Here is a 12,056-nt window from a genome sequence, read left to right as displayed (position 1 = left end):
TTTTTTGAAACTGCTGAATAGTTTAAAATCATTCAAATAATATATTTAGGGATGAATTCTACTCTCTACTTCTGTGTTCTATTTTTGCTTGTCTAGCAAACAAGATGCCATCGATGCTTACAAATCTTGTTCACACATGGTTCTCTTTGACACTGACCAGGGTCCCTTTCTGTACATTGTGCTCATTGTGAGGCTGCCTTCTTTCTCTTACCTGGTTCTACGGCTGCATGCCCGAGTAAATACAACAGTTCTTGTATTAACAGGGAATGCTCATCATTTGGAGCCCTAGTGGCTTAGTGGTTAAGAGAGGAGCTACTAATCAAAAGGTTGGGAGTTCAAATCCACCAGCTGCTCCTTGGAAACTCTATGGGGTAGTTCTACTCTGTCTTATAGGGTCGCTATAAGTTGGAATCAACTCGACAGCAACGAGTCTGGTTTTGGTTTTGGCTCATCATTTTCTCTTTCTCTCTCTGCTTTCATTTGAGAAAGCACAGTTCTTGTGTGAATCTCTTCAGGCAAGCACTCCTCATTTTTTTGTTAATAAGTCTGACAACTCATTATGTGAAAAAGAAATTGGTTAAAAAAACAGCAATTTTGCATAATTCAACCAAGTTTCAGTCCCCCTGAGGCCACACATAGTTTCCATTTACTAGGACTGGAGTTACTTTCACTCAACCAGTGGAAACGAAGACCCCTCTGTTAGAACAGACCGTGCACATATTTCTCTGGCTCTTGGAAAGCATCCCTGCCTGCCTCAATGTGTACTGCATTCTGGTGAATGCAGTACACATTGAGGCAAAGACTGCTATGGTTTAAAAAGGAAAGAATGTGGTTTGATCTCATTTTGCCCCTTCTTTGATTTATGAGTCTGTCATGAGTAAAGCTCCATCATCTGAGCCGTACCTTTTCATGTCATACTGGGTAGACAAAAAGAGAGTGTGGGCCTGACTGCATCACGGCAACATAGTTTTTTTTTACTTGGTGGCATAGAGATTGTGCTTTTAGAGCCCTCTCTAGAGTTGCCAAGTAGAGGATCCCGAGATGGCTTTCATTACAGAATCTTTCTGCAGATGTTATTCAGGGCGGATCCTTTTGGAATGAAGCACTTGGGAATCTATATGACGTCAGTATTTGCCTTTGAAATCTAGGGAATGATGGGGAATAGTAATAATGCTTGATTTACCATTATATCCTAAAATCGGTGATGAGGAGCAGGAGTTAATGAGTTCTATCTTCCTCTTCAGAATTCCCCCACTTTTCCACGTGGACAGGAGGCTAAGAACATCGTATCAGTTTAAGGGCAACTTGGGGCACAACTGAACAGCTAATATATTCTACCATTCTGACATCCTGACTAAGGCTTTCTGGAATTAACTTCCCAGGACTCTATGTGACACAGCATTCCTACTTAGAAGTGTTAGTAATTGGAGGAATGGGTGCCTTAGTTCTCTATTAGCAAAAATATCTAGTCATCCAAATCATAAGGTTGCCTCACATTTCTTTAAACAGAATGGACTAAAAACTACATGAAGAAAATTCAGAAAGAAAGAAAGGGGAAAAGACTTTACTTACTTTTGTTCCTGGTAATCCTGGTAAGCCTGGTTCTCCTTGAGGACCAATGAAACCTGGTTCTCCCTTTTAAAAAGATGGATGCACAAGATCATTACACATTTGACAGCAAATAAGTTAAACTGACTTCTTCCCTCTACTGGGATTTTCCTCCCTCGAGCACGTACAGCTTTCTTACTGAGATCCAGCTATTGATTATGTGATTAATCAGAATTAGCCTTGATCAGTAAAAATACTTTCAGCAAAGCTTTAGAGAAACTTAAGAAGGTAAATGTGACAAAGAAATCAGATAAATATCTTTAAAATTTCTTTTCTCATATATTGTCTGGTGCTTCTTACCGCTTACCCAATTAATATCCATTATGTTCTATGGATGTGGTGGTCAGCCTCTAAGATGGCCCCCAATGATCCCAGCCTCCTGGTGTTCATGTCCTTGTATAATCCCCTCCCCTTGAGCATGGGCTGGATTTAGTGACTCACTTCTAATGAATAGAACATAGCAGAAGTGGTGGGATGTCACTTCTGAGATTAAGTTATATAAAGACTCTGTTTTCCATTTTGGGGGCCCTCTCTTGGTCTCTCTTATTTGGCTTCCTTGCTCTGAGGGAAGCCGGCTGCCAAGTTGTGAGCAGCTCTGTGGAGAAGCCCATGTGGTGAAGAGCTGATGTCTCCAGTCAACAACCAGCGAAGACACAGGTCTGCAAAAGCCTCGTAAGTGAGCTTGGAAGCAGATACCCACCCTAGTAGTCTTCAGATGAGACCACTGCCGTGGCTGACAGCTCGACTGCAACCTCATGGGAGACCTTGAGCCAGAGGCACCCAGTTGAGCCATGCTCCAATTCCTTCCCCTCATAAACTAATAGATAATTAATGCTTATTGTTTTAGGCCACTACATTTTGGGGTAATATGCTAGGCAGCAACAGATAGCTAATACAGTGAATGTAATTAGGGAACAGATTCAGGAATTTCAACTCGGAAAAGAACAAAATCTCTCCTTGCCATACACCCTAAACCTCTGCTTTGCTACCCAGAGGAAACCAGTGCTCATATATTCCTGAACATCCACAAAGTTTTTTCGTTGTTGTTTATATTTTAAGTATAAGAACTCAAATGTAAGAGTCTAGCTACCTGAAATGTATAACAAAATTTCAAAACAAAAAACCTAATGGTTCTGTTTCCACATTTCCTATCCTCAACCCTCTGGATTATTTATTTTGGGGACAGTCGTTACTGTTGTTTGATACATCAAATTTTTCCTAAGGCAGTGATTTTCAGCCCGTTATGATACTTGGAGGTGGCTAGGAAGATACAGGATGGATGCTTTACAAAAAGTGTCTAAATGTCATCAAATATCTTTCAAGCAAGTGAATTGAAAAATATGTATATAAAACCTTGGGCATGAGGTATGGAATAAAGGATGTCACCACCACAAAAAAAGACATTACTCATTAATTTGTATACCACATCGATAAACAGCTCAAACAGATCTTTCGAACTGATGCTCATGGCACTGATTTAAGAAAAAAAGGGGGGAAGAGGGATTAAGGTTTTAGGTTTATTTGCTTGTAAAATTTCTGTAACTCTATGGTTCCTCTCCCCACATATAACCTCACACATCACAGAGAGGAGAATCTGAACAAACAATTTTGGGTGGTTCTCTTAATGGCCTAAAATAAAAATGGGAGCTATATTCAGAGAAATCAATAATAACCATTTTTACTTCTAGTAAAACTGTTTAAATTATTATTTCATAAACAAAAAAAAGAAGGAATAAATTTAAATATTTCTACCTATAAAATGAAATATACAAATACATAAACATTCCCCCCCCAAGCTCAAAGAAACAAGTATTAAAGTCAATGCATATTATTAGTAATGACTTACTGTCATGAAAATATAATGCAAGTTAATAGGTTGAAAGTTTATAGGTAGACAAGACCTCTCGTATATCTTCAAGTAGAAACAAAACGATCTGATTGTTCAGCCAAGCAAATAGAAGCATACTAATAAAAGAGTAGAAAAGACACTAAATGTTGCAAAAAATATATTCCTTATGCAGGTTAGTGTTTAGTTTATAAAAACAAAATGAAGCATGCAGTTTCATAACTTACAAATAAATAAGACAGCGATTTCAGTGGTTAGACAAAAGTGTTTTTTCCTTTCTTTTCTTTTATTATTATTTTTTAAAATAGAACCTAGCTTAAACTGTTCTTCATAAGTGAACAGAAAGTCTCTTTAAATAGAATGCTTAGGGGAACAATTTTTATTTCAAGATATAAGGCTGGCAGTTTGCAGTTTGTAATAATTTCAGCACTCCTGACTGTGTTAAAGGTTTTGAGTGTGATTAGTTATACCTTATCAAGCCCTTCTAAGAAAGCACCTACCGTATCTGTACATACTGAGAAATCTTGTATTTCAATTTATTTGAGGGGAAATAGCACATTTAACTATAAGATCACAGTTTTATGTTTATTTGCTTTTGGAGCTCTCAATCACTTTAGAGGCATTATCTCCATCCTCTCTATATCTTGGCAGAAATTCTCTCCCCCTCCCCCGCAAAAAAAAACCTTATTGCTGTCGAGTCAGTGTGACTCATGGCGGCCCCATGTGTTACAAGGTTGAACTGAGATCCATAGGGTTTTCTTGCTGTGATGTTTATGTAAGCAGATTGCCAGGCTTTTCTTTTGCAGAGCCTCTGGATGGGTCTGAATTGCCAACCTTTCTGTTAGTAGCTGAGTGAAATGTTTGTACCACTCAGGGATCTTCCTGACAGAATAGGGAGGGGATAATGATTATGAGGCCATTAAATTTACACTGTCCGAAGTCCGCCAGTAAGTCCACTGCAAAAGAGGGTAGGACACTAGTCCTCAGTCTCTTCCCTTCTGCCTTGAAAGACAATTTGCTATGCACTGAATTACTTAATATGGGCCTTCTAGCCATCGTCTTTGAAACTCCCACCAAATAACTGGGTAGGACTATGGAAATGAGGTACTTGTGTCCCAATAAGGGGGTTGGATAGCTTGCTAATAATGTAAATAAGCTCCCTGGCAAGCTTGTGGGGGTGGACCATGCAAATAAGGTGTATGGAACCCCAGTGAGGAGATTGGTCAATTTTGCTATCCCACTAGGCTTAAAGGGAGGCATGGGGGGTTGGGACGGAGGAGACAGAGAGTGAGAGAGAGGAGCTGTAACTCAGAAGACAGCAGGAGACGGTGGCGGCACAGCAGTAGTAAGAGTGATAGCAGCGTGAGACAGCAGGAAGCAGGACACCAGCACAAGACGGCTGTGGCACGGCTTGCCAACCCACGGAGCTAACTAAATGTTGTAACATTTGCCCAGGAAGGCCCCCAGCAGGACGCAGCAGCAGAGGGTGAGAGCAGCTGTCCTGATCAAGAAACTGCGTCCTGAGTTGTTCCCATTACCTCCAAGATGATCCCGATTCCAATTTGTACCCCGTTACTTCTGTAATTAACCACTTAACTGTAAGTATGATTTGTGAGCTCTGTGAGGTGTTGTAATGAATTACGGAACCCAAAAACGGGAGCGAGAATACTGAGGGGAGATGGAGTAGTTGATGTTAGAGATGATGGAGTGGTACAGCACTTTGGAAAAGTTGGACATTTGGGACATCTTTAACCTCCGCCTCATAGGAACCAGCTTTGTGCTGATCCTTATAAAAGAAATTAATCATTTACAATTGTTGGAGTAAATAAGCCATGAACATGTCTATTCATGGTCTTGAGCCAGTTGAGCTGTTTCTTATCCTCCTGAGTTTATTCCAGAGGTTCCAAAAGTGTGCTCTGGGGACCCCTGAAGATTTCTGAGACCATTTCAGGAGTACTCTAGGTCAAACTATCTGCACAAAAATACAAAGACAAAATTTTCCTTATTTACTTTCATTCTCTCATGACTGCAGAGTCTAAGTTCATTGATACAGTTTCAGATTCCAGATATACCTAAATTTCAAGAAAGTACCATTTGTGGAGTTTTGTGTCGTATCAAACAAGAGTATCCACGATTATATGAAAAAGCTATTTTTAAAAACCCCTTCTTTGTCCAGCTATAGGATTCCTGGGTGGTACAAACAATTAAAGCACTTGGCTGTTAACCAAAAGGTTGGAGGTTCAAGTCCACCCAGAGGCACCTCGGAAGAGAGTCCTGGTGATCTACTTCCAAAAAATCAGCAATTGAAAACTGTACAGAGCATAGTTCTAATCTGACACACATGGGGTCTCCATGAGTCAGAATCAACTTGACAGCAACATATCTATAAGAGGTTGGATTTTTGTCATGTACTTCAACCAAAACAAACAAAAACTTGCAATAGATTGAATGCAGAAGCAGATATGAGAATCCAGCTGCCCTGTATTAAGTCAAACATGAAAGAGATTTGCAAAAAATTTACAGCAATGCCACTCTACCTGCTAAGCTTTGTTTTGGAAAATTGAGTTATTTTTCATAAAGCATGTTATTTATGTTAACATGCAATGGTTTTTTTTTTTTAAATTCCTAGTTTTAATTTTTAATATAGTAACTATCAATAGATGTAACTCATAAAAACAAAAGCTTTCTTTTGGTCCTCAATAATTGTTAAGAATATAATGGGGTTCTGAGACCAAAAGCTTCGAGAACCGCTGCTGTGTACAAAGGTACAGAATTGAGTTAAAGGCTGGTTTTGCAAGCTGGAGTCCTGAAGTGTCAAGTAATGGGAGATCCTGCTTATTTATGCGGTAGGTTAGTCAAGACTTATTATAAGATAATGCAAGCAAAGCACTTAGTGCTGTCCCTAGCATAAGGTAAGTGTTCAATAAATATTATTGTCCTCATTGAATAGGTCCAAGTTATGCTAGCTTCATTATTAGTAGTAGTAGTAATATTTCTGCCTCTCTGCAATCTGTAGTTGTATGCCATCGAGTTGATTCTGCCTCATAGCCACCCTATAAGACAAGAGTAGAACTGCCCTATAAGGTTTCCAAGGCTATATTCATGGAAAGTAGATTGCTACATCTTTCTCCCACAGTGCCGCTGGGTGGGTTCAAACAGCTGATCTTGCACCAGGACTCCTTTCCTCTGCAATCTAACTGGTGATATACAGGGTGCCTCCTTGTCACCTTGCCATCTCCACTGGGTTATATGCAATCCCTCTTCAACTTCTTTCAAGAATTAATCCTGAATTTTCTCATGTGACTATATCATCATTTTATGAGACAATATCCGTCTGCTAGGACATTAAGTACTGCAAAACCAAAAGAGGTTTAAAACATATGAGGACTGTGTTTGGCAGAAAAGTGACAGGTTTGCCAAGAACGATTTTGCTTCCTTTAAGGAAAGAAGAAAATAGTCATTGAATTTCCTATAAATGAGTATAATCCTTAAAAAAAAAAATTCTGGCTTCTTTGACAAGGACTGATGTACAGCTCAAAGGTTCTAAAGATTCTAAAGTTTCCTGAAATGTCTAGGAGAAAGGCAATAGCAGCTTGATGTTATATAAACACTTAATGGGATAAAAAAAATAAGGAATGACTATGCTACTGTAGTCACAATTCTTATTAATCAAAACAGAGAAAAGAGACTGGATCAGAGAAAGATTGGGATAAACAGCTGAAAAGATGATTCAAAGACAAAAGACCTTCGGGGAATCATCTTTGGGGTAAATCAGGCTACACAAAAATGAGGTTACAGAAGTTACCAGGGCAAGGAACAGGAGAAACCATTATTTGTATTAGGCTATGAACTGTTTTACATGTATAATCTCATTTATTTAATGGAAATAGGAGAATGCTAAACTGAAAATTATTCACACATTTGGTAAAGTGAGGGAGAGACGCAATAGAGGAAACAGGAACTATAATGGGATTAAGTGTTTATGTTGCTTTTAATGATGGAAAACATAAACCCAGAGAGTTCTTTTTTTTTTCTTCTCCTTCTTTTTACTAGGGCAATTACTTGAGCTAGAAAATCCAAATGACAATTATAATGAGTCATTTTAGGAATAGCATGAGGCAGGGAATAACATAAAGCAGAAAGTCTTATAAAAGGGCAGGTGCTAGTTATCATAATCAGGCAAAGCAGATTTAAACAGGCGGACAGTAAGTAAAATTGCTCTACCACTGAAACCCAGTGCCGTCGAGTTGATTCCAACTCATAGCGACCCAAGAGGACAGATTAGAACTGCCCCATACAGTTTCCAAGGAGCATACGGTGGATTTGAACTGCCAACATTTTGGTTAGCAGCCGTAGCACTACCGCTACGCCACTAGGGTTTCGGGGCAGTGCATAGGACAGGGAAAAGAGAGAATTTTAAGGAGCATTCTGGCAATTATGCACTCAAAAAATAGAAGTCAAAGACTTGAATTACTGTGATCCACTTCAGGCTGGGAGCCCTGGTGGCATAGTGATTAAGAGCTCCACTGCTAGCCACAAAGCTTGGCAGTTCGAATCCACCAACCACTCCCTGGAAACCATATGAGGCAGTTCTACTCAGCCCTATAGGGTTGCTATGAGTTGGTTGAAAGTCTGTTCCTTTTATAGTAACATATCACTGAGATCTGGGTCATGGCTGTGTAAGAATTACTATCGTATGCATCAACTTTCTGGGTAGAGTGTGAGGGAGAGTAGGGGTAAGATGAAGTGGTGATTTTAATTAAAAGCAAAGATAATTTTAATTAGACCTTATTTTATATACATACATATATAAAATCAAGTGCAAATGTGTGTGTATATATATGTATAATATATATGTATACATATATGATTTTCTTCAATCCTTTTGATTTATCACCTAGGCAATTATCTAACCCAAAAATCCAAATCAAAAATTTCACTAAGCCATTTTAGGAATAAATAAATAGGGTACAGATTCTTTGAAAAGGGCAGGTACTGGCAGCTATTGTAGTCAAAAGGAAATAGGCTTTGAAACATACAAACTCTAGGTAAGATAATGTTGCTGCTGAAGTAAAAACAATAAAATATAGGCTTTTCTTCTGGAAAAAGTCACTAATCTTTTAGTTTTCTGATTTGTTAATTAACTTTTTTTCTCATTTTTAAGTGACAAGAAAATTCATTAAAATTCTGAATTTAATGTACTATACTTTTTATACAGCTACAGTAGTCAAAACAGTCTGGTTCTGCTACAAAGACAGACATACTGACCAATGGAACAGAATTGAGAGCCCAGGTGTAAATCCATCCACCTATGGTCACCTGATCTTTGACAAGGGCCAAAAGTCCATCAGGTGCGGGAAAAGACAGCCTTTTTAACAAATAACCAGAAAAAGTGCTGGCAAAAACATGGTGCCCATCTGCAAAAAAATGAAACAGGACCCACACCTCACACCATATAAAAATACTAATTCAAAATGGATCAAAGACCTAACTATAAAGCCAAAAACCGTGACGTTCATAGAAGAAAAAATAGGGTCAGTGCTAGAGGCCCTAGTACACAGCATTAACAGGCTACAAACCACAACTAACAACACACAAACTCTGGAAGATAAGCTAGATAACTGGGATCTTCTAAAAGTGAAAACACTTATGCTCATCAAAAGACTTCACCAAAAGAGTAAAAAGAGAACCTACAGACTGGGGGAAAAAATTGGCTATTACGAATCAGGCAAAAGTCTAATCTCTAAAATCTACAAGAAAATCCAACACCTGTAAAACAAAAAGACAAGTAGTCCAATCCAAAAATGGGGAAAGAAAATGAACAGCCACTTCACCAAAGAAGACATTCAAGCAGCCAACATACACATGAGGGAATGCTCTTGATCACTAGCCGTTAGAGAAATGCAAATCAAAACCACGATGAGATACCATCTCACTGTGACATTACTGGCACAAATCAAAAAACCAGGAAATAACAAATGTTGGAGAGGCTACACAGAGATTGGAACTCTTATGCACTGTTGGTGGGAATGCAAAATGATACACTGATTTTGGAAAATGATATGGCACTTCCTTAGAAAGCTAGAAATAGAAATACCATATGATCCAGCAATCCTACTGCTAGGAATATATCCTAGAGAAATAAGAGTTGTCACACGAATAGACATATGCACACTCATATTCATTGCAGCATTATTCACAATAGCAAAAAGATGGAAACTACCTAGATGCCCATCAACAGACGAATGGATAAACAAACTTCGGTACATACACACAATGGAATATTATGCAATGATAAAGAACAACAATGAATCTGTGAAGCATCTCATAACATGGATGAATCTGGAGGGCATTATGCTGAGTGAAATAAGTCAATCACAAAAGGACAAATATTGTATGAGATCAGTACGGTAAAAACTCATGAAAAAGTTTACACACAAAAAGAAACAATCTTTGATGGTTATGGGGGGGATGGAAAAACACTAAATAGACAATAGATAAGTGGTAACTTCAGTGAAGGGTAAGACAGTACACAGTACCGGGGAATCCAGCACAACTTGTACAAGGCAAGGTCACGGAAGCTCCATAGACACAACCAAACTTTCTGAGGGACTGAATTGCTAGGCTTAGGGCTGTATGGACCATGGTCTCTGGAAACACCTAGTTCAACTGGCATAACATAGTTTATAAAGAATATGTTCTACAGTCTACTTTGGTGAGTAGCGTCTGGGGTCTTAAAAGCCTGTGAGCAGCCATCTGGGATCCTCCACTGGTCTTACCCCTTTGATAGCAAGGAAGAATGAAGAAAACTAAAGATACAAAGGGAAAGGTTAGTCCAAAGGACTAAGGGACCACAACTACCACGGCCTCCATCAGACTGAGTCCAGTACAGCTAGATGGTATCCGGCTACCACCAGTGACTGCTCTGACAGGGATCACAATAGAGGGTCTCAGACAGAGCTGGAGAAAAATGTAGAACAAAATTCTAACTCAAAAAGGAAGACCAGACTTGCTGGCCTGACAGAGACTGGAGAACCCTGAACACCCTTTCAGCTCAGTGATGAAGTCACTCCTGAGGTTCACTCTTTAGTCAAAGATTGGACAGGCCCATAAAACAAAACAAAGACTAAAGGGCACATCAGCCTAGGGGCAAGGACAAGAAGGCAGGAGGGAACAGGAAAGCTGGTAACAGGAACCCAACGTTGAGAAGGCAGTGTTGACATGTCGTGGGGTTGTTAATCAATGTCACAAAATGATATGTGTACTGTTTAATGAGAAAGTTTGTTCTATAAACCTTCATCGAAAGTAGAATTGGAAACCCTGGTGGTGTAGTGTTTAAGAGCTACGGCTGCTAACCAAAGGGTCAGCAGTTCGAATCCACCAGGCACTCCTTGGAAACTCTATGGGGCAGCTCTCCTGTGTCCTATATGGTCGCTATGAGTCGGAATTGACCTGATGGCACTGGGTTTGATTTGGTTTAAAGTAGAATTAAAAAAAATTAATTTTGAATTTATGAGATCTTTTTGGAGTTAAAATAAGAAAAAGGTAGTAAAGTTTACAGCTTTGTATTAAATTCTAGAAAAATTATTACTGGAATCTGGGAAACCTCCACCAATCAGCACCCTGAGAGAGGCACCCAGAGCCTTCTTACTCAAGGCAAAGTACTGGGAACTGGGGGTTTGTTAGCAAGGCTGGATCTCAGGCTGCACTGGGCCCACTTAATTGGAATCTGCATTTTAACCAAATCTCTAGGTGATTCGTACGTACATTACATTTTGAGAAGCGCTGCTCTAGGTTCTTCTCAACCTGGCTGTATTGAAGGACCAGTTTTTTTGTTTTGTTTTAGTTTGCAATGAATGATGGACCAATACTTTTTGTAAAGTATAATAAAAGTGAAATGCTAGAAAAATGAAATTTATAAAACCAAAAAAAAAAAAAAAAACCCCGTTGCTGTTGAATTCTACTCATAGCGACCCTATAGGACAGAATAGAACTGCCCCCCAGGGTTTCCAAGGAGCACCTGGTGGATTTGAGCTGCTGACCTTTTGGTTGGCAGCTGAACTCTTAACCACTATGCCACCAGGGTTTCCATAAGAACAAAGACACAAAATAAAATCTCAATTTTTTTTCAACAAATATAAAATTATACTGTGAAATTACTATATTTTCTAAAAATTTACACTCCAATTCTGTACTTATCTCATTGCAGACTTTGAGTAGCACTAAAGGATATACATTTGAGACTTTATATGACCTAAGTCTGTAGTTTTTCGTTTTTTTAACATTTTTGATAACTTTTTTTATTGTGATAAAAGTATATAACCCAACATTTGCCAATGTTAACATTTTTTACATGTACAATTCAGTGGCATTGATGGCATTAATGGTGATCCGTAACCACCACCTGTACCCATTGCCAAAGTTCCCATCACCATTAAAAGATACTCTGTAGTTAAGTTCTTAAAGGTCTGTAGTTCTTAAAGCATATTTGGGGCATCACAACTTTTTATACGCAAATAGTTACTTCAACTACAGTCAGTATGAGGATTTGAAAGATCGCTGGATGGAGACTGGGGACAGATTTCAGTCCAGGTTCTGCCAT

At 38.9% G+C, this 12,056-nt stretch overlaps 1 protein-coding gene across 1 annotated transcript in view; it reads right to left on the bottom strand.

Annotated features, from left to right (window-relative positions):
• COL25A1 (collagen type XXV alpha 1 chain) overlaps positions 1 to 12,056 on the bottom strand; it is a 535,067-nt gene that overhangs the window by 56,366 nt on the left and 466,645 nt on the right. Inside the window, exon 19 of the mRNA XM_049885528.1 lies at positions 1,573 to 1,635. Within this exon, the coding sequence (XP_049741485.1) occupies positions 1,573 to 1,635 (63 nt within the window). The remainder of the gene's footprint in view (positions 1 to 1,572; positions 1,636 to 12,056) is intronic.

Source organism: Elephas maximus, chromosome 5 (genome assembly GCF_024166365.1).
Source record: "Elephas maximus indicus isolate mEleMax1 chromosome 5, mEleMax1 primary haplotype, whole genome shotgun sequence".
Lineage (NCBI taxonomy): Eukaryota > Metazoa > Chordata > Mammalia > Proboscidea > Elephantidae > Elephas > Elephas maximus.
This window is presented reverse-complemented; position numbering and strand designations above follow the sequence as displayed.